Source organism: Patagioenas fasciata, chromosome 9 (assembly GCF_037038585.1).
Source record: "Patagioenas fasciata isolate bPatFas1 chromosome 9, bPatFas1.hap1, whole genome shotgun sequence".
Taxonomy (NCBI): domain Eukaryota; kingdom Metazoa; phylum Chordata; class Aves; order Columbiformes; family Columbidae; genus Patagioenas; species Patagioenas fasciata.
In genome coordinates this window covers 16,184,734-16,211,642 of record NC_092528.1, presented here as the reverse complement: position 1 = coordinate 16,211,642, position 26,909 = coordinate 16,184,734, and the positions used below count along the sequence as shown (strand labels likewise).

The window sequence follows — 26,909 nt, the reverse complement described above, 5'->3', positions numbered from 1 at the left end:
AGGGATTGATTGCTAATGTCAGGTTGGTAATTTGATAAATCTCATATTGAACCGTTCATTTTTAAAAGAACAGTAAAACTCTGATCTAGATTATTCCACCGCTGCTGTCTTCAGCTGTAGAGTTCACCCCTCTTATCGGACCCTAACTGCCCCAAACTCTAGATTCTTCAGCAAATAAAATGCATAGAAAGTAGACCAATCTTTATGAAAAAGGCAGCAATTCAAATATTCTTCAAAACTACATTCACCATAACGCAGCCAAACGTATGCATCCTCATGTAAGTATTCAGCGTAGATCCACAGTAGCTGAGAAACGTCTCACCCCAAGGTCCTGAAGCAACCATATAAAGTATAGCAAGCCAGCAATCTAAAACTAGATACGAAGTTCAGACCATAATCCTTCTGCAGAAATACAACTTCTCATCTTTATTTATTAAAAGTATTAATTCCACCACTGTAAATACGTGTGGAGGAAAAACCGACAAGCTGCCTAAAGTGATCAAAGATGCTCGGACCAGATTTGTCCAATCTTGCTTTTCTCATAACAAGATTCTAGTTTTCAAGTCAATGTAACATGAACTCCCTCAGGGTAGCTCCCTCTTCCAGGCACATCTCAGAGACAGCACTATTTTCATTTCAACGTGCCAAGAACATGCCTCAAACACTGGCTGGTCCCCAAGAACCCCCCAAAGATAAAACCCAATTTCCCATTTAAGTGCTCTCTAACTTAAATGGTTCAGGCAGTACTCAGGCCTGATTGCAGGTCTGCTACAATTTTTACACAGTTTCAGCTACAAAATCTGCCTCAGAAATTCATAAAATGAAACCAATACAAGTTTGAAAGCCATCCCAATGCTGGGGATAATTGGAAGTAATTAAAAAAGCATAGGAGCAGTTTTATATCCAGAAAAACACAATGACTACAGTAATCCAGCAACCTCAAAGGGTTCACATGTGCTTAGGCAGACCTGCTATCTTAGTACAGAATGTGATTTGTAACTATACGAAGCAGGGGTACACTCAGGGTCACTGGGACAGCTGAAGTCATGTTAGCAATAGTTACAATTCTAAATATATGCTTTGGAAAACATAATTTGTTACCCTTGTTCATCAATGGTTTATTCTTACACTTCAAAACCACCAAGGGGGAGACAGGGGGAGAACACATGCACCCTGCCAAGTGCCCAAATAATAACCTGACACTGACTTTCAGAAACCAACTCTTCCTCAAATAGTATTACACCAAACATATGCAGCTGGTGTGCAGAGAAGTCAAAGGAGGTCAGAAAGTTTAAAATAGGCAGTTCAATTATAAACACTTCTGTAACACTGTTAAGGAAAGATTTTAAACTAAACATCTGGACACCCTACAGAGTGCTGGGGAGGCTTCACCAAACCATACCGGCACAGCAGCCTCTGGTACCTACCTCGAAATGTGCCACACATGTTCCATCCCCTGGGATTCCACGCCAAGATGGGCCCCACCAGCTGCAGATTCAGGCTGCCAAGGTCACTCAGCAGCTCCAGGGCTCGGCTGTAGCAGCCTACACTCCAGTTTCTCTGCTTTGGATAAACCAAACACTGAAGCATGAATATCCACCGCTGGTACCATCCGTAACGCAGGGCAGGAGAGGACAGAGTAGCCCCTGACCCACTCGTGCCTCCTGCTCCCGCAGCAGAGGGCCGGGCACTCCCTGCCTGGGGGTGAATGCATTCTCCTCCTGCGCAATGCAAAACCCATTTGGAAATGCTGGACGCCATCTCTGCAGGCTGGAGCTCCACAGGGAGTCACCTCAATGCTTCTTTCTGGACCCCAGGATCAATATTTAAATCACCCCTATCCTACCCCAACTAGATGATTTTTCACCATTTCACCCCAAAAAGCTGCAGAAACACAAGTCACACAGTAATGACACACTGCCACTACAGCTTGTCACTGCAATATGACCTAAGGAAAAATACATTTCATAGTCTAATTTTCAGTCTTCAATGTGAATTTGCATCTTTTACAAAAGATTTGTTACCAGATGCTGTCTCACCCACCCTTTGCAGAAAAACCAAGGTATAAACAAAACTATTTATAAAAGAAGGGAAGAAAATCAAAAGATAAGTAGGATCAAAGATGTTCTTTTCAATAGGAGAAAAAAAACAGGCATCCAGTTAAGTACACAGGTTCTTAATTGCTCTTAAAAGACTATTAGGCACAAAACAGCTTACAAGAGGTATGAGAATGGCATTTAGAGAATAAAGATACTGAAAAGGGTATTGCATAATAAAGCTGTTACAAAATAAAATCTAATGGGTGTGCTCCTTCAGCTCTCTAGCTACTTGGCTTGAGCCTTTTATAATCACCAATAAGAATTTTATAAAAGCTAAAATAAAAATTAATTATTGAAAAGTTTGGCTAACCCACAATGCTAAGTGATTTTCTACCTTGAGGATTTTTATCTATTACATGAAATACACAATGGATTCTGCAGATAGAATATTCCTGTGGCAAACTATCTTTAGTCTCACTTCACCCAGAACACTGCTGTTTTTCACTCCTCCAGTTACAAACAGCCACAAGATAAAAGTAATAGTTTTAAAGCAGTTAATAGGAGCTGAAGTGATCTTCTTCCTATTGTAAAATTAGGATTCTTCCGGTCCCCAACTGATTTTAGTACCTACTTTGTGTTCCTCAAAACCTTATCTAGTCTGTGCCAGGTGTGAATACACAACATTTGAGAAAAGAACGACTTACTTTCTAATAGCAAAGCTAACAAAATCTGTTTATCTGAAAACATCTTATGTTATAGGGAGAAAGAAAAATATAAAAAATAAACTCTGCAGGTTTTGAAAACAGATTCTGCGTAAGATAAACAAACATTGTTAATGCATCTATTCCATACTCATTCTAATAAAGTCTTTACAGTACACATGCATTCTCCATATTCTCAAGTTTTCCAGGTCATCTTTCAGTTCACATTAGCAAACAGAAGTCTCCCTTAATTCTCACATTTGCAATAATTTATATAATCTCATAACAAAGTTTCCCATCAAGAAAAACATGGGAAAAAAATAGGTATATATTTTTTAAGCTAAATATGTACTTTTTCAATAGACATTTCAGATCCTGCTTCTGAAAGCATTGCCTCTTAGGCTATATGAACCTATCACATAAGATTTTGCCCAGCATATTTACAAAATTCTAACATAAAACCTGTAGATAACACAGGTATAACAGCAGGCCATCATCCAGCACTCTCTGCCTGCAGTTAAGTACAGCTTTTGCTTTTAGAAACAGTTCACAGGAGGCCAGATCCCATTTAATTTTATGTTTTTATTACAATCTGCCCACACCTCCAAGTATAAACACTGTATCCTCCCCATTTCTCAACCCTCCCCCCTTCCCACCCACAGAAAGTTTGCATGATAAGAGACGAAGGTGCAGCAATTTAAAGCTACATCAATGCCTAACACAGAGAACAGGTCTGGAGAAGGGAAAGCCTGACATGAACAGAAAGTTCAACAGCCTCTTGTTTCAAAAATAGCAATAAATAAAGTAAGTCATAAAAAAAAAAATTCCCCATTTTGAAGAATTTCCACAACAGAGAAATAAATTCAATAGAATAATGTAAAAGGTGTCTTTTTGAAGTAAAACCAGTTTTAGAAAACATTAGTGAACTGTAGGTTGCAGTTAGTGCACCTACACTTAAGGAAGATGTCACAGAGCATCAGGCTTGCTGTTCTTTTATTGTTCCTCATGCATGCCATGAATATGGCTTGTTATTCATACATCACATATATATCTCATACATATACATGATGCATCTCTGCAGAGGCCTTTTTTAAAAAAACGAACAAAACCATCACTCTGGTGGCACAAATATTGCCTGTGATTAAAATGGAGAAATATGAAGCATAGATTTCCTTGTAAAGCTTATCATGGTAGGTACCAGACTGTCCAACTGTTTTTACAGTAAAATAACACAGTAGGAAAGAAAACCCATCCACTGGATTCCAAAGGTGCTTTTATCTTGATAGTCAAACTAGTGAAAACTTGCACAGAGCTACCACTGTGCTGAAAGCTCCAAGCACCATAGTATGTCTGAAATACACAGTACTTCCAAACAAACTATGAATTCCTCCAGAGATGTGGATCACCAGTGGGGCAAGAAAACAACACCTTCATTTTCTGTTCAGATTTTATTTGAAATCTAATTCAAATTGTCAAAGCTACAAAAAGGGGGAACATTTGAGTTATTTCTGCTATGTCACAACATTCTAAAACAAAATATCACTACTGCCAGCAGATCAGTTACACACATTTCTGATGAAACTTCTAAACACAAAAATGTTTCATTTGGGAAATAGTCACGATGAAGATATTTTGTACAATATAAAACAATGACAGGTCTACAGATGCCAATACTCGTGAGTAAACACGTGCATTCACAAAAAAAAATCATCAGGAATGCTTTTTTGTTTTTTTAACAGACTGTTCAGGCACAAAAACAAAACCGCATTTCCAGTAAGTGACAGCATCATAAAAAATATTAACATTGTCAGTGCTTGCTTTTCTTTGACTTCTTGTGAGATCTGTGAGGAGAACGTGACTGAGACCTGGATTTTTTCCCTGACTTTTTAGGGGATCTGGATCGTGATCTTCTTGATCTTTTGGGTGTCCTGGAGCCAGATGGCGACCTGCCAAAGAAGAAAAAAATAAAAGTCAAATACTAACTGATAATACCAACTTCTTCTATTTGGCTATTTTCTATTTCACTAATTGAGCTAAACGAGGTAGAAAATATTTTTTCTCTACTAAGTGGAAGAACGGTATCGGGCTTTTGATGAAAAGATAATTTTTGCCTTATAAGGTTTTTGATATATTTTGGGCTTAACTTCAGTACTTAGAATCCAGAAGAAAAATAACACTAGCTCATATCTTTCTTAAACCAACATAAGGAATTCACAGCCTTCCATATATGCCTCAACCACCTTCGCTCTTGTATTAATAGCAGCCTATATCCATACAGAAGAGAACAGAAATGAAAAATTACACTGAATTGTGTTATGCTGAAATACTTCTGATTCTCATTAAACATGTTCAGCTTGCGATGTAACCCCACAGAAAAAGAATGGAAACTGAATAAAATTACTGCCATCTAACCCACACCTAATACATTAATCTGATATAATCTAAATTGAATGACCATCATATTAACTTTAAAAGAATCTCAAATATTTTTCTACTTCTATTTGAATTCCTAACTTACAGCACAAGAATCCAATTACTATAAATATGTACTATGATCTTCTCAACAGCAAAGGAATTTTCCTCAACATGTCTGAGGAATCTTACATCAATAAGATATTCTACACCTCTAAAGGAAGTGGAAGTTGAACTTCTGAGTTCTGAGCTACAAAAACATCAATACAATAATAAAATCTCACCCTGAGTTTAGCACTAACTAGAGACAAATATTTGTGTCAGTCTAGAGAATAGGCAATATCTACCTTGGAAATGAAAAAACATAAGCAGTATCTAATCTAGATTTCTTTTCATTAAAAAAGAAACCATAGGACAGGAGCTTAATGTAAGCAAATTACCACTGAAAGACTGCACGCTCACTGTAATTCTAGAAGTTCTATGGGCTACAGAAGATTTGCCCTTAGAAAATAAAAAGATAATAGAGAAGCAAGGTACTTTGGTTAAAGCACTGTTTCTCAAAATTATCAGCAAACGGGTAAACAAGAACACAGAAGTGAACAGCCTTGTTACCAGCAGGCAAGGAGGAGGCTTTGCCTATCAAATATGCTCTGCTAAAAACCAAACAAAAAAAACAACCAAATCCACACCTATGTACTTAACTTTTCTACAACCTGAGATAGTGAAGATACCAGCTTACCTTTTGCCTTTTTTACTGACATCTCTGGGAGAATCTTTATGTGACGATCGAGAACGTGAACTCTCTTTGTGGGACCGCTCAGAGCGCTCTGAGCGTTCTGATTTTGGTGATGGAGATTTTGCTCGTCTGCTGCCGCTGCTGCGGGACGGGCTGGGCGAAGCGCTGTGTCGTCTTTTCCTTTGTAAAGAAAGCAAATGCAGTTATGTACACACACATGCTCAGAAGTAAAACTGTGTATCAAGAAAACTGATTCCTTTCCGCAGGTGTTTTCTTTTGCCAACGTAACGTTAGATCATTTTAAGTAATTAAAGAGTAGTAGGCTTTTTATGACTTTAAAAACAATAAATCAAGTTCAACATGTGCACCAACTTTTTCTGGCTGAAAAAGAATTAAGGCCAGTGACTCATTTTTGTTTACTGCAGTGTAAAAACATTGTCCTAAGTTCCTGAAAAGCAAAGCATTTTACCATACCTACACTTAATGCCATGGAAGGGTTGGGCTATATAAGTATTAGAAGATCAGAGTGTACAATCAACTATCCTAGAACTATCTGTTTCGAAGAATTTTCACTATGAGATGAATAACATTTAGGTCACTCTAAATTTTTGGTGTGATTTCAGCATAGTTTTCTGATTAATATTCTACAGTCAATTTACTGCTAAAGAGAGCTAAATAACCTGTTTTCAACTGCTCAATATATTTGGCTTAAATGAGCCAAAAGGGAATTCCATTCAAAAAGGTACATCGTTTGAGGCAGGATAAAATCAACAATGCCTTTAAAATTTTGAAACATGTTTTAATATCCAAAGCATGGGGTTTTGTGGTTTGGTTTGTTGTGTGGGGTTTTTTTGTTGTTCTGTTGTTGTTGTTTGTTTTTCTTGTGTGGGACTGTTTTGGTTTTTTGGTTTGGTTTGGGTGGGTTTGTGTTTTTCTTTCAAAACCAGATGTGTAATACAATGTCATTTCAAGGCTGCCAAGGTAATACAAAGATAGTAACTGTGAGGTTTTTCCTCGCATCCACTTTACTCCCAGGGAAGCCATACCTCTCTTTCCTTGTTGGTGTACATTCCTCCTTCTCCTTCTTATCTTTGGACCTGGATTCAGATTTATCCTTGTCCTTTTTGTCTCTGTCCCGTTCTCTTTCCAACTCTTTTTCTTTTTCCTAAATTATTAGAAGCATTCATGATTTCAGATGAGCTTGACTAACTATTAAGTAAAGACAAGCGAATCACAAACAGCATAAAAGCACTGAGTAGTAAAGGTACAAATGGTCATGCCATACCCACTCTCCAAATTGTTACTACTGCTTTGTACACAGCAGAAACATATATTTTAACACAAACACTGACAACAACACCAAAGATGTCACTTTATGTGAGAAAGCCTGAGTATCTAATTGGATATGAACAGTCTTCAATTTCACAAATGCTCAGGGAAACATTACAGCTCTATCAGATTTTCTAAACTAAATTAAACTTGAAAGAATACCAGGAACCTTTCTAGTTATAACATATGCATTCATCTTCATTAATCCAGATTGAAAATTGAGGTAATTTCATAACTACAAGACATTTAAAGACAAGACAAAAATACAAGATTCTGCAATAACATCTACTCTGTCAAAAACCCCCACAAATATGGTCCATTTCCATATACCAGCAGGACCATTCTGAAAGAAAATATATACCCCATGCACACCCCATTTGTCTGCCAAATAGTTAGAAAACTAATTATGCAGAAATAAACATAAACCATCAGCAAGTCTGTGTACAGAGATGAGGAAATGTGCTTCCTTAAGTACTGGCATAAATTCCTTCCATGGCAAAAAATAAACGATTCCCTGCATATGTCATGAAGACAAAGAGGGGTGATGCAGCTAAATGGAAGAAAGAGGGGAAAAAGAAAAAGATGGAGGGAGATAATAACACAAGTGTAGGAAATACCAGGACAACTGCGCTAATCTAGTCTCACATTTTATTTACATGTAAGACTCAGCAGTAAAATTTTAAAGTGACCCTTATTGTCACACCTACCATTGCAAACTATTGTTAGATTCCACTAAAATCAATGGGCTCTTAAGATGTGCCTAGCTTATTTCATTGCATAACTAATTATTTCATCCTGATAAATAAGAATAAACACTATTTTAAATAGCTATGAGTTCCAACTCTCTTAACAATATACAACACTAGCAGGAAATTTACTCTCAGAAAGCTTCTTCTATAGTCAATTAGGAAAAAAAAAAAAACCACAACACAATGAGCAATCACCAAGTTTGTGGGAAATGCAATCAGAACTAGTATTACATTATACAAACCAAACTTATTATGGCATTAAAGCAAAATACAAAGTTATTCCCTTAACAATGGGGTTACTATTGTTTTAAAGATCTGTTAAGATTACACTGAACTTTTTCGTAACTAAATATTATGCTCATCAGTGAAAAATGAAAACAGAAGAGATAAGAATTAAAAAATCTTAAAATATTGCAATATGGTTGAACTAATTCAACACCTGGCATCTAACAAAGTATCAGGATTATGATTTCTGTTCTTCCAAGCTACTGTCTCACTAAACATTCCGTGCTTACTGCACAGATCAATTCTTTCTCCAACTACAGAAAACACTGGGTAAGTGGGAAGTTTTAGGATACGACTACAGTTAGAAGTTACTTATAAAAGTTACTTGTAAAAATTGAAGTCTTAACATCAACCTCCAATCCATGAAGGATCTGCTTTCTTAATTTTTCCAAGTATCTCTCTTCAAGGTACCATGCAAAATTACTTTAGTGAATTAGTCAGATATTGAGCACCCAATAACACAAACAACAAGTGACTGAAAAACACCTGGTGAAAACTGCCTATTTGTTTTCAGCTTCCAAGAACCTGCATGGGTATCTCACTTCATCATTCATCTGCCAGGCCATAAAACCAGATTAGAGAAGAAACTGCCACTAATGTGTTGTCCAAACAGGTTACATGTTCTTTTTTTATGTTTCGAAGATTCAAGATCACATGACATTGCTTATATGATGATAACTTTTAAAGCTGCTCTGACTTCATAGTCCAGAGAGGACTACTGAAAACGGCAACGAAATGGTACAGAATTATTCACTTTTGGGTGACAGTGTGAGCTGGAATTATCCAGGAAATCTTAGACACTGGAGAATCAGGAGCACATATGCTGCTTAATATTATTTTTTTCTCTTCCTTTGGAAGCCTTTAGCACAACGGATCAGCTGCTAAAAGCAAAATAAAAGTCTGATGAACATCTTCAATTGACAGCTCTCCCTTTCCTTTCCCACACCTAACAGGTTGGTTTATGTAGTAAATCCAGAAGTGACCTATTCAAGGTTTCAATACATTCTAATGATATCCATCTGCACCGTGTGAAATACATTATTTTGACTAAAAAGAGAGATTATATCTACCCTGCAGAAAGCATTTGGATTTAGACATGCAGTTTGACATTGCAGTAGAATTTTAATGAGAACCATGTGTTGTTACGTTTAATGTCACCTTACATTTGATAAACTCGACAGAAGCCTATCACAGAATCAGAGCCAAACATAAAGAACATTTCTTACCCTCTGGAGCAGCTTGTCTCTATAGTGTTCAACCTGTTCCTGAAAACTCTGGCCTGGTTTCTTGGGTCTTTTCCCAGACTCTAACTCATCCTGAAACTTCATCACCTTAAGCTGTGAAAATAATACTGACCATTAGGTTATTTGGCTTATGATTATCCAGTTAGGCAGGTGGCTGAATATGAAGTTTCCATAATTTATAGTCTGTTCTTCATTCTTTCAATACAAATTTGTGCACAAAAAGACACTAACTTTATTTCAACTGGATCAAAGCAACAAAACCGCATACTCATCTCCAGGCACCTGCAGTTGTTTACAGACATGTTAAGAAATAAAAATAAAGGTATTTTTGTCCATTATTTTACTAAATTCTGTTTCCATCATTAGAACATTGAATCCTTATATTTCTCAGACCATTATCCATTTTTTTTCTTTTAAAATGAGGTCATTTGCTGCAGATGTCTTAATACATCATTTCAACTTCTTTTGCCTACTCCAAGTTTTATTTCAGAAACTGACTTTTTTCCATTCAACCCCAAATATTAAAATCAAATGACTGAAATAATTACGACATAAAACAAATGCATCTCCTCTTCAGGGCTGTTTGCACAGAGTGAATGATTTGAAGTAATTTGTTTTTACTACTATAATACTCTTTCATGTACTGTCAAGCTTAGTAACAAAATTCAGCTCACTAGTGCTGCTAAATGTAACACTAAATTTACCACAATAATATTCTCAACTGAGTCACAAAGTTAAACAAATGTCAGAATTTTTGCACGTGGCTCTTTTTTCTGCCTAGACAAACTAAAACCTCTCTCCAAGTTGATTCTCATTATGAAACTTCACTCACATCTCTTAACATTCGTCAATTCTTTATCCTTACTGCCATGGCCTTTTACAAACAACCCTTCAACTTTTTCATATGAGGAGGTGTTTCTTTTTCAGGGTGGTGTGGAGGAGCTTGGTAATAAGTCACATTGTATTTGTCAGTCCTCTTCCAAATGCTTATGCTCTGACCTCTTTTTATTTCCTGGTTTAATAATGACCTATGCAGTCGTATATACAAGTATATTTCTCCAGTGCTTGAAGTTTCATTTTTAGCAAACGCACAAAACATTTTTCTCTTTAGAAATATTTAACTGTTTCACACTGAAAACACACAAAGGAAAAGACTTTGCAACTGTGTTCATCTTGATTATCTGAAAGGATTCCTATTCTCCAGGTCCTCAATTCCCTAATTATGAAGTAGGCACAAAATCAAACCCTAAAGTTTCCTCTTCCTTCTCAAAAGCAGGAAGCCAGACTGCATATGAAGATACCATATATTGTAATCAGCCCTTCCAATTACTGACTGAACATTTTGCTCACAAGAACAAATATGTTAAGAAATATAAAACCCAGGCAGGGATAAGCACTAATCTGAACAGGATCCACTTCCCCTTCATTTACAGAGCTTATGCCAACAACATATTTTTCATTTTATCCTCAAACACAGCGGAACAACTCTGCTATCTTGTACCACAGTAAATTTCTGAGAAATGTTCTGCTTACCTCCCTGATTTACAGAGTATGTTCTATCTGTGCTTCAGCATTTTTCATTTCTGCTTATAATTCAGCCAATTAAATAGCAGCCAATGGAAAACTGACATCAACTGTTCACATATCACTCCACCTTCTATAAAGGCATTTTTTACATGCCCCCACCCCCCTTCAAATGCAGAAGTTTCAAAAGCAGGAATACCTCTTGGAACCATATATTAAGCGTCTATCTGTACCACCTGTTTGGTAAGAAATCAAGATTGCATTCTCTACCACCGTGTGAACTTCAAGGCCACTAGCTGCTTGCACAGCTCATTCTGAACAGAGAAAGCACAGAGGAGGCTGAGCTGATCTAAAAGGTATGAACATGCCCATGACACTCACAAAACTTCTACTTCATTTTCTCAATTAAATCAACCAGATAATTTAAAAGGCAACCAACCAACCACCAGAAAAAAAAAAAAAGAAAACAAAAAAAAAAAAAAAAAAGAAAACAAAAAAAAAAAAAAAAAAAACAACAAAAAGAAAGAAAAAACCCACCACATCCTCACAAGATTTCATTTTCTTTTCTTGATATTTTTAGCCAACAAAGCTGTGACACTATCTCTGTTTAACCATATTTTTAAAGCAAGGATCCACAAGTCTATAGCCCAAAGAAATGAAGGAAAACTAGGAATGCGATCAAAAGGCTTTCCTTGACTTAATAAACTAATCTGGATGCAAAGAAAAGCTGAACTTCTAGCAGCCTGTTCCATGCATGTCACACAACACACCGCTGGCATGAAATGCAAAATGCCGAGAGAAACTCTTTGCATGTCACCTTTCCAATACCTGTGGCAGAGGTGGTGGAAAGGTGGCCATAAACATGTGCCTAGAGAGGACCACAGGAAAGCCTGTACACTAACCATTGCCTCAACACCTCCCCAGGCTCCAACTACGTTGTCACCATATGATCTCCTGAGACAGCTGTTGTCTTTTACACACCAATCATCAGCGGATCTCTCTTCTGCATACTCCTGTGTCACCCTTTGAACCCATGAAAACTGGCTGATTTTAAAAAGATGCTGTGGGTAGAGGAAATCGGCTTTAGTACATCCCCTGGAAAAGAAGATTAAGTGTTACAGAATGCCAAGATGGTATCAATAGCTCACTACAGAAAGATCATTCTCTTCCACCTTCCTTCCCCACTACTGCAGTCCAAGCAAGGGCTTCCCCTCCATCTGCCCTTTCAGCAGCTGCTGTGCTTGGCTGTGCCTTCCACAAGCCAGACCAATCCACTAATCCAGCAGAATCATACTCCTTGCCTTGAATATTTTTTCCCTGCATTTGTGCGATGTATTGGCTCGGGGGAAGAAAGAGCAGGTGCCCGAGCTCACAAGCAGGATCAGGACATTCTCTTCCAGCAGAGTTGAGCAGTTAGATCTGCTCATCCTATGTCATCACGTATAACAGCTTTTGCTACTTGCTCCAAAACATCACCACTGTAACCATGTTTTAAAAAAAAAGGAATTACTTAGGTCTCAAAGTCCAGGAAAGAATTCTTTTAAAGAATTCTACTGCTCAGAATTACTATATAAACTTACATGTTTGGCTATCTCCCTTTACCACGTTACCATTCATAGCATATTTGCAATAGTGAACACTCTACTGATCTCTTCCTGTAGAATACATGTTTATACCCCTATCACGCAGTTCCAGATACACCCTCAGAAGAAAGAGATCCTTAAAACTTACAAGTAAATCTGCTTAAGCATCTAGTGATTAATGTTCTAAGCATTCCACTTCATAAACTTGCCTTTAAAAGAACTAATATATTCTCACTGAATTGGTTATTCTTTAATTATTCCTGTCCAACAGACAAGATCTATTAAACCTGTTCATCCTTAGGAATGGATACATTGTATCTAGTCTACCTCTGGAGTCATTAATACACTTGATAATAGAGAAGGGGAAAATTTTTCAAAACCCTGTGCCAAAACTTTGCAATACTGAATTCTTAAGACACAGCAGTCTCCCAGGCTAGAGAGAGTTCAGAGGTTTTCAGAGACTGACTGCAATGCAGAACTGTCCAATATCACTCGAGTTCCCATGAACAATCTCGACTAAACACTCCAATGCATGGACCATATTTTTCACTAATCATGAGGAGGTATCTCTCATAAGTTCAAGATAAACAGCTCTACAACATGACTACTGTCTATTGGTTCTCAACTTGAAATCTCCCCCTCTCATTGAGAGTTTAAAAGATTGAGCCATTCCTAGAAGCTGAGGTCTTGATTACAGACTAACCAGTAAGCAGCAAGCTACAGACAAGAGTATAATCTTGCTATGATGATTCATGGAAACCACAGATTGATGTAAACTGAAGCCCTGCCCATAGCTTTTTGCATTTTGACACAAGCAGGTGTTGCTGTGGGTAGCCTCCCTTGCCCAAAATGAATCAATTTGCAAAACCTGTTCTTGGTGTTCTAAACTTCTGCTGATACTGAGTCCACACACAGTGATCTTCAGGAGAAATTAAATAAGAAAGAGGTTATTCCACATTTACACAGGCCAGAACTTAAGCGGCCAGGTTCAAACACAACTTATTTGAGGTAAACTAGCTGCATACTACATACTAGGATTAACTGGGAAAGTATCAGCAGATCCTTGATGAAACATAGCAATTTCTGTTTTATATGTAATTGCACTCAAATCTAGACTGATTACAGACAGGAGAGACATCCAAGCAAACCAAAGTGTTTTGGTTTTCCTTAAAACAGCCTCACTGCAACAAGTCCTGGATTTTGCCAAAAGCAAAATATTTAGTTGAAAGTCTGAGTTTTCCAGTGAGTCTATGAGCAGTGGAATTTCTGCAGCTACGGTGTTATCAACAACATATGACAGCGACACTGGTGTACACATGTGAAATACCTCTTCAGCGGTAACAGACATCTGGCATGCCCCACCACACTTGCAGGATGCCATGTGTCTCGGAGCTAAGCAATTCCTTGCTTTTTTCTTTGTGTAAAACAAAAGTAGATTCAAAAATAGACCAGAAACTGCTGAATGAAGATAGTTATTATGTTCTAAGGAACAACTACTATAAGTAACAAAACTATTGGTCACACAAGAGCAAATTTGTCTCATCTGTTATTATTAAGCCACAATGCGTAAGATATTTAATTGGATATCTTGTTACCATTTTGCAGTGGCCACAAATGAGCAAGGTACAGAAACCTCCACAGACTATAAAGACCAAAGGGTTATATTCTTTTAGTGACGGTTACAAGCCTCAGATATCTCCTATGATGTGATGAACACATACCTAACAGTGAGTATTCTGCATACGAAGCACCACAATCTGAAAAGGAAAGAATGGAAACTGTATGGAATTTCCATTTCTTGACAAAGGTATACGGGGCCTTGAAATCTAGAACACACAGAGGACAATACTGCTTCATTTTGTCTATGAGTTTTCGTACACTTTGAGGACAAAAGCTTAATGCATAATTTAGGCAACATAAAATTCCCATTTTTCTAACACTTCATAGCACTGAGGTCTCTTTACAAAGAGGTACACACGTTTCTTTTATACGTCCCTGGGGCAGGGAAAGAGAAGATACACGTGCACAGCACTGGTAAAGACCATTCTGAGATTTGAGTTATGATGAAAAGCGCTAATCTTTCCATATTTAAAAAAGAACAATAAAGAAATCACTGTTCTTTGGTGTTAAAAAAAGCTCTGCTCTTGCTAAATTCCAGAAAGAATTCACACTTAAGCAAGGTTAGCAGGGGTCTGGGGGCAGGCGAACAAAGCGTTAATAACCTGCCTTCCCATCACATGGCTGTGGCCAAAGTTTGTTTCTTACTGCACCTTCTCCTCCCAGCTGACTACTAAGTGTGCCAAGAGAAAGAGTTGTTGTTTACATGCATGGATTTCCAAAAAATGCCTTAAAAAAAAATGTGCTTCAGCTTCCCTGGTAGTCACTGTGTAAACTGACAATCAGACTTAGCCGTTTTTTTGGCTAAAGATTCTACAGGACATTTTTGACAGCGTATATTAGATGGCATAATTGATAAAGTTGGTAACTGTTGGGGGGTTTTTTTGTGTTTTTTTGTTTGTTTTTCTTCAGTTCCTCCCCTCAAATTTAATAATGGATGTGTTCCTTGGCAGGGACTGCTTATATACTAGGAAGAACCTTTGAGCATGAATGCTTTAAAGCAGTACAGGGAGTACTTTCCTATTGATGACAGACTTTAGGAGAAATTTTACATTTGAAGTACTTCTACATAGTGTCTGAAATACTCTGAAAATGAAAAAAAAATTACAATCCTTTTCTGGTGATTACAAGAGTCTGAAACTGAGATGGTAATTTAGTTACCACAAGGAATCAAGATACACTTGAAAACCTGAAATATTTACCACCTAAACCAGTTACAGATGGGATACATTTAGGAAACTAATTACCACACTTGTGCAGTGTAAAACTGACAATGGTTGAAGTAAATCACTTCCTAATCTGCCTCCATGACTGCCAGGATCACATCTACAAAACAAATACTCAATCTGAAAGAAGCCCTTTCCATAACCGCTACAATCATTAGCACAGAAAGATGAAAACTAGTTTCACTTTTACTTCCGTTAGTCTAACACCAAATATATGCTACAGAACTACTGCCATCGTGAGTCAAGTCAGACATAAATCCCACTTAGCTCTTCTCAAATTCAGAAGTTACTCACTTCAAATGGGTATGAATCGTGAACTCTCAAACTGCTACACAAAGCAAGAGGTTTCTAACTGCTTAGTTACAGTCCATTAATTTTAATAATCTGAATTATTAAACAGAAACATATTTGGGAGAAACAACAGTTGTGACATTTTAAGATGTACAAGCAATAATATTTTAAAATAATATTATGGGCCTTTGTTGTGTCTGATTTTAGCTAACCAGCACATTATAGCATAAATGGGTAGGCAACCGCAATTCCACCTTCAAAATATTACCTGATTTATAACGTGTCACTTGCAGATGCTACAACTGCAACAAGTAGTTTAGCATTTCTGAATATCATTTTAAGGCACTGAACAGAAGATATAAGAATTTCAGTATTCAATGTATCATGGGTTTTAATAATGAATACAAGCTGGAAAGTTGCATGCAATTTTAAATTTTTGCATGGCACTGTGTGAGAAAAAGGCTCTGCTGCAGGCTCATGCTAAACTCAAGTCACAGTTACCATCTCAGTCAACCACAAGCTCAGAAGCCACCACGAAGACATCAGAATCTGTGCTCCTCAGCCCTAACATCTATGCTTGGAGAAAGGATCAAAGAACAAGTGAGTCCTATACACTGCACGTACATCTCCAATTAAAATGCCTGATTTCCAGGACTACTCAGTTTTGTTGCATCTACTTCATTTGACGGCTGACACAGTGAAAGGAGCAACTTTTAAATGCAATAAAATACAGACACTTCAAGGCAAGAGACAGAGAGAACAAGAAAGGCATAGGACTATGGCCACATCAAAAAGTTACTCCTGCTTGCCCAGAGGAGGGAAGTGTAGAGGAGCCCAAGAAATCTAAGGCTACCAGCGGTACTGAAAAAGGACTCTGAAAGAGAAGAATCCTCACCATGTAACATCCCCCAACTCAATTTTTCATTTCTTCCTGCATTATTTTGAAAGCCAAAACAAGGCAACGCAAGGCTATAAACAAACCTCTATAAAAATACACTGGACTGAAAAACACACTATATAATAGGACTATAATTATTTCAGTAAAAATAACTCCTTATTATATGTAGGGAACTCAGGGGTGGGAGGATTGGAAAGATACTGAAGGGCGGCACAGAACACCACATACTGACCTCTATCTCTCGGAGTTTGGCACGCTTTTCTTCACTCATTTCTGAATATTTGACTGATGACTTAGATTCAGGCATTTCTTCTTTAATGGGATTGGAATACATGTGTTGCTCTTCTGACTTAGAACTCTGAGTGTCTTCCTCATCTTCACTTTCTTCTTCTTGACTTTACAGAAAACATGAAGAATTAACCAATATATAAATATAAATATATATATATATATGTATATATTTAAGACAATTATCTGTTACAAAATTTGCTACCTCTCCAACTTACATTTCTATGATTTGAAATCTATTAAAATGTTATATAAAAGTCTGAAACTACAAAACAGTCTCCATCTGTGAGACAGATAACTTAGTAATTTCATTTACTTAAATCATTAGGTTTCTTACTCAGATGATACAGATACTTTTCATATACACAGCATGCAGAAAAAGTCTTGAAATTTACAGTCACCAAATCCATACCTAATGCTGCTACAAAACTAGTCCCCTACCTCATCAAAATCTCTTTTGGAGCTGTAGCTGAGCTCTTCAGATATAGTAAGTTTTATAAAAGAATAAAATTTACTGCATTTTTGGATTTTGGAGACAAACCTGAGACATGTCAGATATTTAAAATTATATTCCCAGACTGGCCACTAGAGTGCTGCCGTACTACATACGATGCAGTAAGATATTTACAGCATTACTAACAGACACTCCCAATCACCTAAAGAACAAAGTAAAAGACTGCCAAAAACCAACAGACGGTGTGGAGTCTATGAGCCTCCAAGGAAACATCTACATGAGAAAAGTAACCATGGTGTTTGTCTCAAAAGCAAAAGGCAGAGGTTTAGATACATTCATACACATCTGACATCAAGATTTCTAAACTGTAAGATACCACCTGAGCTCTTACTATTTGACATTCAGTTATCAAATCAGCATCAATTTAAAGATTATGGTTAATAACTCTACCAAAAGGTGCAATTCATCATGTTAGAAAATAGCTATGAGGGCTGAAAGCACGCTGTACTAAGAACCCAATTTTTCTCCATTTTCTTATTTTCTTACTCTCAAAATTTCATTTTTGTTCCGCTCTTACAATAAATATATCTTTTATAGGGAGTTGCACAGACACTCAACCTTAGAGGCAGAAAATGTATATGTTTTCATCAGAATGAAAAAGTATTTACTTTTGAATTTCTTCCTCCTCAGATTCTTCATGTTGGTCAAAAAGCTCCCACTTAGAAGTAGTAACAGCTAGAAGAGACAATAAGATAATTGTAACAACAGAAAAAGCTGTCGGTTAACCTGAAAAGTATACTTTTAGATAGAAAGATTACAATGTGACAATATATAGCAACATCTAGAACTTAATACAGACTTCCTATTTCATAGGAGTACTCAAAAGTGCACATTATCCAAATATTTACTATTATACAGAGCTATTCACCTACACTGCATTTCATGTTTCACTAAACCCTTCAAAAGCAGCCAAATATTTGTCAGTTTGTAAAATCTTATCCTCCAAACAAACATTGAGAAAGACTGCCAACTGCATACCCAGACTTATTTTCAATATTTATTCTTAATGAACTGGAAATTGTTTTTAAAGGTTGGTAGGTTATTGAAGTAAAATAACAAAACCAGAATACATTCTTTCCTTCACTGAAGTTATAGCCAAAAAAAGAAGTTACAACTTAAAATCCTACTGTATTACTACAGAAATCATATTAACACTCTTGAACAAATCAATTTAATATAATCATGAAACAGGTGACTTCAAGCTTTTGGGTTACTTTAGGGAAGTGTTTTATTTTAATATATACTTTGAAAACTAACCCTGAGCTTCCAGTTCAGATTCATCCACTGCTTCCCACTTTGAAGGGGCAACTTTAAATATCGGCTCATTCTTTTTTGGGTCTTCAGCCGTATCCACTGTTATAGAAAGAGAGACAGAGAAATCATTTCCAAAGCTCTTCAAAAGTTCAAATGGAGAAATCATAATACACCAACTCGATTTCAATACTGAAGCACATCATACCATTTCATCATGTGCAAAGAAAATAAATTGGGATTTGGAACCTGATGTGCAACACACCAGAAGAAATCTATTGTGTCCCTGAAGCACTAACAATTTAAAAGCAGTTTTTAAACTAGTTCTTCTGAGAACAAATTGAAATGAATCAATTCAACATTTTGCAAAGCTACATGCTACATCATCAAAAATTAAAGATTCAAACTGAAAGTAAAGTTGAAACATTTCGTACAAGGAACTCCATCAAGATCATCATCCAGCGATTTAATTGGGACTCCATCCAGATCATCAATAGGAGCAGCATCAATCGGAATTCCATCCACATCTTCTAGCGGAGCACCATCAAGCTCCTCCTCAATGGGAGCACCATCGAGATCATCTGGTACTTCCTGAAAGCAAATAATAATTATTTCAATAACAAATCTACATTGCTTTTCTTTACTTCTCCAATTATTAATTTAGTCATTTTTAAAGGAGTAGTTTTAAAAATACCTACAATCCAAAAAACTGAACTTCACCAATTTTTGCTATCTAGTACAACTGCTTATTGCAGAGGAAAAATATGACAATATCCTCATACAAAAAATTATAAGCAAGAACTTGGAATTTGTCCACAATGTACTGGAAGTTTTGCAATAACTATATTCAAAAAAGAGAACTTATCCTAAACATACATCTGTTTATTAGTGTTCACTGTCTCAATTCTCTTAAACAATATTTATACCTAACTGTAAACAGATCAGTACACATTCACTCAGTGCTAATGGCATTTTAGAAATTTGAAGCGTTGAGCTTCAAAATATCAAATAATCATTTATACATGTCACTATGCAATAACTAAAACTCACTACATGCCCCGCTTAAAATAAAGTCTACAAAAAAAACCAACCAAACAAACCAAACTAAGATAAATGCTGTAGCACAACTAGAAAGTTTGCAACTCACTGCTGTAATACAACACAGCCAAGGTCCAAGTAGAATATCACCAGTGTCAATGATCTGTCACAATCTTCCTCTCAAAGCAAGCTCAGATGGCTCTACTGCATCCAAGCGTGACACACAAAAAGAACTGGATGATTCAGATAGCTATCTAGAACTCTTAGAAATTAAAACTAATGCCTGAAATTCTAACTCAAAACTCTCAGACACATATTACAGTCTTTCCAATACAAAGGAAATAGGTATTATTCTGCACTACTCCTTGCTCTGAAATGGTTTGACAATTTAACTCCATCACAGCATCTGATTTACAAGCAATAAATGCATATGCAGATTAAACAGTATTTGCATCTGAAAATACGTTACACCTGTATTTAAGAGCAACGATTCAGAGGAAAAAAACATTTCTTCTCCCTAAGAGAGCTATATCAAAATAATGCTTGCCAGCCCTATTTTGTATTTACACATATGTCCTTACCATCTGCTGCCACCACTCTCATGGTCACTCACCTCTGTTTCTTTATCTTCCATGATATTTACAAGCCCCAAGAAAATATTCTGTAGTTTGATGAGAAATGGTTCTGGATAGATGGCCCAGTCCTCCCATGCCCGGAAGCATGTCATTACCCGTTGCTAGAAGCAATAGGACAAAAAATGCTAAAAAATTTGTACTAAGAAACTTTAAGTGATTGGAAATACACCACAGAGAACTACTACTGTAGACAGCTACTCCTAAGTAGTTCCATAGTAGAGTATATTACAATGATACCATACCGAGTAAGACTAGTAAATTTACAAAACTATATATATAGGAAGTACTTTTTTTTAAAAAAAAAAATCATACTTCCGTTTCATTTCGCCTTTAAATTCCTGTTACATTATCAATTTCAGCTGTATGCAATTCCTATCCCAATGCTAATTTTATTTTGCCCACACATTCAAAGCAGGTGTCTCTACTAAATGTAACAGAAAATATCTTTACTTTTCTAAAACAGAGTAACTAAAACTAACATGGGCTTACTCAGATTATTCAGGTGAAATTATCTTCCCACTTTCACCTTTTAGTAGAAGTATATTTGAAATGATAGGCCTTCAGCTCCAGCTTGACACATTAAAGGCAGCTGGAGAAGTAGCTATAAAAATTATCTACTGCCTGTCTTTATCATGTAATGGAATAAAGAGTTTTAAAATAGCAGATAACTGAAAATGACTCTCAGTCTAGAGCTATTGGGAGCAGAGAAGGTAGGACAGCCAGGATAAAGACCTTAATACATGAAAACTAACTATACTGTAACCTCTGTATTTGAAGATTCTGCTTTAAAAGAAATGTAAAGACATCTTTTAAACTACTCCTACATTTGTCTAGTCCTAAAATTACATTCGGCCCTTTGACGGCAACCAACAGGCTGATGTGGCCGCCAGCAAAAATTAGTTTGACACCCTTGTTTTAAACAGAAGAAAGAAAAGCCAGGCTGAGCATGAGAATGCTGAGAAGCCCAGCCCTTTATCTCTAAAATCACTCTCAACTACCCATGGTCAGGCAGCTTACTAGACCTCAAAAAATGAAGCCTAACTATCACAAAAATATTAAAAAGTAACTTCATGCTGTTATGTACAGCAGTTTCTTCTCACACTGAGGAGACCAAATTTATTTTTGACACTGAAATATAAGTGGTCCAAAAATAATCCAAAAGCTTGAAGGCCTTGTTTGCAATTCAAGTACTTGATAGATAACCTCTCAACTCTGCAGCTGTACATCTACCAGCACACCTCAGCCACTGGATGCTCATTTTCTTCCTTAACTTCAAGGTTATCTTTGCAAGACAGAAAAACTTAGGTTTGTTTTTAAAAAAGGCTTAATTAGAAAGCTTGAGATTTAAACCACCTATCATAGTATGCAATCTCTTGTGCAGGAACATCTATTTATTCGACTTCTATGTCATGTAAATAACAATGAAATACATACCTTGAAATTTTCAGACTGTAAATGGCCTTGTATTGTACGGTAAGTAGCATTGAGATCAGAGAATATCTGACATAATTTTGTTTCAAAACTAGAATTAAACATATACATTTCTTTAGTTAAACTTCGCAACGTTTGCTTTCTGGACATATATCATTCATGAAAATACCTGGGACACAGGACTCAAAAGTTACCCCTATAGTAGCCATGAACTGAACTATAAAGCAAATAAGATTACTACATGTTAAATCACCTTGGACAACAACAGAACTGTGAAGGGAGATCTTCACATCTGCTGCCGTCTCTTTATACAGCCTGGAAAGATTGGAGGAGGATAAAAGGAGTTTTGCAACCTTACATACAATGGAATAATTGTCTCAAAATTCAACTCGTATTTTTAAAAAAATCCTTAGTTATGTTTCCATTCTAATTTACTCAATGAGGCCCTCCATGAAAGCACAGTAACAGCTGCCCAGCATCTCTTGAGCTTCAATCAAAGTGCAAAAAATAAACTGTCACAGCAAAGACACACTGCAATGAGAAACATGTGCTATCGCTAGAGTGTTGTAACATGCTGAATATTCCCCATCATGCCACCCTAACTTTAGAGACTCCAGGACACAGACACAATCACCTAAGTAAGACAAAGACACTCTCCCTTGGACATTTTTCCTAAATTCTGCTCAACACCCTAAAAACAAAGTCCATAATCTCCTTATGAGTTCTCTTAACTTGATGGAGAACTAGAAAAACATGTTCTAATTTAAAAAAAAAAAAAAAAAAAAAAAAAATCAAACTTTGACAACTTCACATGGATTATTAGCTATACTGTATCTTGGATATCACTTACAGAGTCTCTATCTGTAAAGAGGCTCATGAATTATTCTCACCTCTCTGAGGTTCCATGTAAAGTGGTCCCTCGCATAGGGCATATATACTACTTTTTGCATTACAAAGTAATCCATCCCATGCACTAACATGCTACATCTTATACGTTTTCATGAAAAGAGACATAAATATCAGTGTTGCAACAGTATCCTCACAGAAAAGTGCGAATTTCTTTACAACCACATGCATGCAGAGAAGTACAAAACTGAATATATGGATATTCTTTTTTTTAAATCATCAATAACCTAAAATATCGCACTTACAATTTTCTATAGTAGGAAGCATTGGCAACTTTGGCTGAAGAGTTGTATAACACATCCGACACTAGATATAATCGTGCAATCTGCAATAGAGAATGTTTAAATTATCCTTTAAATATATGCGTTTTTCCAGAAAGAATATAAGACAAATTACTTAAAAGTACCAGATTAGAACAAAGCGTAACACAACCGCCATATTGCTAATAAACATGCTACAAGGCAATTAGCCCACTGTTATGCTACAGTGTAACAGCCGTTGTAACATGATATTACACAGTATTACAAAGGACAGATCAGGGCATTCCAATTTTTATTTCCTTGTTTGAACGGACTATCCTGGTGTTTTCAACTTCACAGTAAGGTAGAACATGTTTCAAAAGCTATCCAAAATGCTATCTGAAACTTGTGAAATAATGCTTGTAAACTATACGCACAGGCTGCTAAGTGAGCTCTTCCCTCAAAATACAAGATTATAGAAAATCTCCACACCTTCTTAGGTAGAGGGGTCTTCAGAATGGACAATGACTCTGTAATGCAATCCACAATTTCTTCAGCAGCTTCCGCGTTATTTAGGCAGAAAACCATTGCATCACCAATATCATTCTTCCGGGGTGTTAATCCACGCAGAATTTCCTCTAACTTGTCCCTCTGTCTGAAATGTCAGGAATTGTAATACTTTCAATATAAAATTAATAATACTTTGGGGAATTTCCCTTTAAAGATGTTTTTGATTTTTCCACCTTAAGGACAAAAGCAATTTTAAATATTTTTACATTATGCTGCCAGAGTTTTTTAATGACTCATGGACATATGCATCCATGTTATATAAATAAACAAAGCGCAAAAAATTCCCACTCAGTCTTGACTACATATAGAAATCAATGAAAAATAACATAAATACTTAATGAAGCAGATCAGTACCTCCTTCTAGATTTAGTTTAAGCCTAAATCAAACTGGATAAATCTAAAGCATCCAACTAATTCCCGCTCTGGAATAAGAAACATTAAATTAAGAAAGCTAATGTGAAGCAATTATTTCATGTTTTCCCTGACCTCCATACATAGAGAACACTCTCAAAAGAGCAACCTTTTGACCCCTTCAAAAAGAGATAAGAAATAAATTATGTATCTAAAATCTCCAGAACCATGACTGGTATCATAACTGAAATGAAAAGAATAAAACAAGAAAAAAATCCCCATGCTAAGCACACAGTTGAAACAATAATAGCAAAATTAAGAAAATAATTTGTATATTTCCATTGTGATAGCCATCCCTACCACACCTGGAATTCACAGCAAAGAACACTCATGATCTGTCTCCTCCTGCTTATTAACAACTGCCCCCAATTTGAATTTCTCATGAACAGCATCAGTAAGTTCGAAATTGTAATAACTATTTAGATATTATGAGATGGTAACCATGTTGAGAAAGGTGCTATATACCCCCATCAGCAGAAAGGAACAGAAAATGCCAAAAAACTCGCATCTTCCCAATCCCCTTCAGCTAAATGGTTAATAACAACTGGAATGAAAAGACTTGTTATTCAATGATGACAAATGAACCAAAATGCCCAACATATTTAGCAGCAAGTATCATCAAAAAAAGACTAACTAAAAAGTGCTGAGTTTCTAAGTAATATTATGACAAGCATGATAACACTTCAGGGATGACGTATTATAACTACAAAAACACAAAATGAGAAGAACAAGCATATTATCAGTTAAAACAGGACTATAAACTGATGGGAGTTCATACTCTTCCTTAAGTGCACCCTTCTTGTTCGGTTCCTCCACAAACGCTTCTGTTTCTTGCTCTTCTGACATCCCATGCAAGTATGGATTCAGCGGTGGTGGCCTCCAGAATGATCCATTTTTGAACATACGGAAATCTTCCGTCCTCCACTTGGTTGGAGCATCTCCCTACAAAGAAACAAAAGTATTTTTATTTGGGTGTTCTTTTTCTTTCATTATGCTTCAAGTTACAAATTGTCACTAAAATTCTACTTGCCTGAAGAATTGAATAAAGCTTCCATCTATAATACACATGGGCTGGAGTCTGGTTTTCAAATAAAAACCTAAACCAAAGAGCAAAGAAGAGGCACAAAGCATATTACGCATTATTTAAATGAAGTAACAAAAACAATATAACAAAACCCTGTTCAGAATCCCACATCAGCTACGGAGTGAACTCGGTGAACAGCTAAAATCACGTACACGCCCAGCACCGCTGTACAGAACAAGCAACTGCTCGACACACATACACATCCAATCCGCAAAGCAGAGAGCAGAGCGGCACAAGGCGCCACATCTCTCAGAAGTTATAAGCAGAAAAAGAACAACTGTGCAGCCCCACCATAAAGCAGAAGAATCATCAGTGCAAAGAATCACTATGGGAGCAACTGCAACCTCCGCACAAGTGGTGCAGGAACTCACAGGTACACACCTGGGTTGCTCAGATCTAAATGACTCCAAGTTTTCCACTAGCAAATTGTCAGTCAGAGCTCTCACAAGATGGGAGGGGGCAGGGGGACCAGCAGCCCATTTTTAATCGGCAGGATGTTTTCACGTGCATATTTTCTCAATTTGCACATAAAAATCAAAATGAAGCACTTAACCTTACTGCAAGTGATACATTTTTAAAAGTTCATTGAGTATTTCCCTGGTTCCTTTTTTATTCCAATTATGACAAGAGCTAGACGTTCTGACAACTCCACTGTGTCAGCTGAAGTCTAATCCTTATTCCTATTGACATCAAAGAAAAATTACTCCCAGCTCTTGTTAAAAATAAGAAATTAGGCTCCAGGAAGACTGGACTTAATATTGAGATAGTCTGTCTGTTTGGGGGGGGTGAAAAGGGGGGAATTTTTTTTTTTTTTTTTTTTGTATGCTACTGCTTCCCTGATGACTTTGAATCCCTCAGAAAAGTAGATATTAAATGTTACTTGATTTATCTGTTATATATTTTTATATATGTACAAATGTATTTTATAGTGGGCATATAGTATTTTTTTAAACACACACACTAGTAACAACTGGAATAAAAGTGCAGTCTTCATAAAAAGATAGCATAAGTATTTGTACAATCGTAAAATGCAAAATATTAGCAGCAGTGAAAATTAGCACTATTTCAAATTGAAGCAAAGTAATAAGCACCTGAACATTGGATTGTTGATTTCTCGGTTCATGATCATGGCTTCAAACATAGGCCCTTCCCGTACCACAAACTCTATCATTCGATGTATCAAAGCGAGCAAATTCCTACAACAACAACACAGTTAAAGAAAAATTGATTCAGACCTAACACTATATAAAACTACACTCCACCTAAGACACTACAACTGTGCAGAAGATTATTTTGCTGCCTTGTTAAGAAAACGGTATAAAAGATAAGGTAACATGTAACATATTATAGCCTTGCACCATAGACACGGGCATTCTAAAATAACAACATGCCTAGGAGTGGTGGAGTAAGAATTTAAGAGGAGACCTCATTCCTGAATTTCCACGGCTTAGGCTACAACCATCTCTTGCTTAGCAGAAGTTTAATAGTCTTTACGTTTAAAAATGGGCAACAGAAGACCAAAGTGCAACTAACTATCAAAAACTAAACCCTCATCTAAATTGTCTAGAACTAAGACCAAAGTGTTAGCTGAAGTTCTACAGACAAGCAAGTGGCTGAATATTATGCTCAAAATTAAACACACGTATTTTGAATATTCAACAGAAACTGCATTCATCTTTCAAACTATTCAAGTATGAAAGGAAAAGCAAATAGCCTTCTGGATGCCAAAACAGGCAACAATTTTATTAATTTAGATAACCTCTTTTTAGTCAAGACTCAACTACAGGCATAGAACAAAAGTGTCCATCATTTTGTGTCATACCATCCAATGTTTCCTCCTTCATACACTCAGATGAACCAAATAATTTAAAAAAAAAAAAAAGAAAATCTGTATTCGTTTCATTCAGC

At 36.5% G+C, this 26,909-nt stretch overlaps 1 protein-coding gene across 2 annotated transcripts in view; it reads right to left on the bottom strand.

Moving 5' to 3' along the window:
* Positions 1-4,173: 4,173 nt before the first annotated feature.
* Positions 4,174-26,909, bottom strand: part of U2SURP (U2 snRNP associated SURP domain containing) — a 46,466-nt gene continuing 23,730 nt past the window's right edge. For both annotated transcript variants that reach the window (XM_065844117.2, XM_065844118.2), the window contains 15 exons: positions 26,093-26,197; positions 24,948-25,014; positions 24,696-24,859; positions 23,429-23,591; positions 22,943-23,022; positions 21,795-21,882; positions 20,339-20,461; positions 19,122-19,278; positions 18,694-18,789; positions 18,045-18,111; positions 16,867-17,029; positions 9,478-9,588; positions 6,935-7,053; positions 5,892-6,068; positions 4,174-4,686 (listed from right to left, as the gene is read on the bottom strand). In XM_065844117.2, coding sequence (XP_065700189.1) covers positions 4,548-4,686; positions 5,892-6,068; positions 6,935-7,053; positions 9,478-9,588; positions 16,867-17,029; positions 18,045-18,111; positions 18,694-18,789; positions 19,122-19,278; positions 20,339-20,461; positions 21,795-21,882; positions 22,943-23,022; positions 23,429-23,591; positions 24,696-24,859; positions 24,948-25,014; positions 26,093-26,197 — 1,819 coding nt within the window. In that variant the 3' untranslated portion in view covers positions 4,174-4,547. The remainder of the gene's footprint in view (positions 4,687-5,891; positions 6,069-6,934; positions 7,054-9,477; positions 9,589-16,866; positions 17,030-18,044; positions 18,112-18,693; positions 18,790-19,121; positions 19,279-20,338; positions 20,462-21,794; positions 21,883-22,942; positions 23,023-23,428; positions 23,592-24,695; positions 24,860-24,947; positions 25,015-26,092; positions 26,198-26,909) is intronic.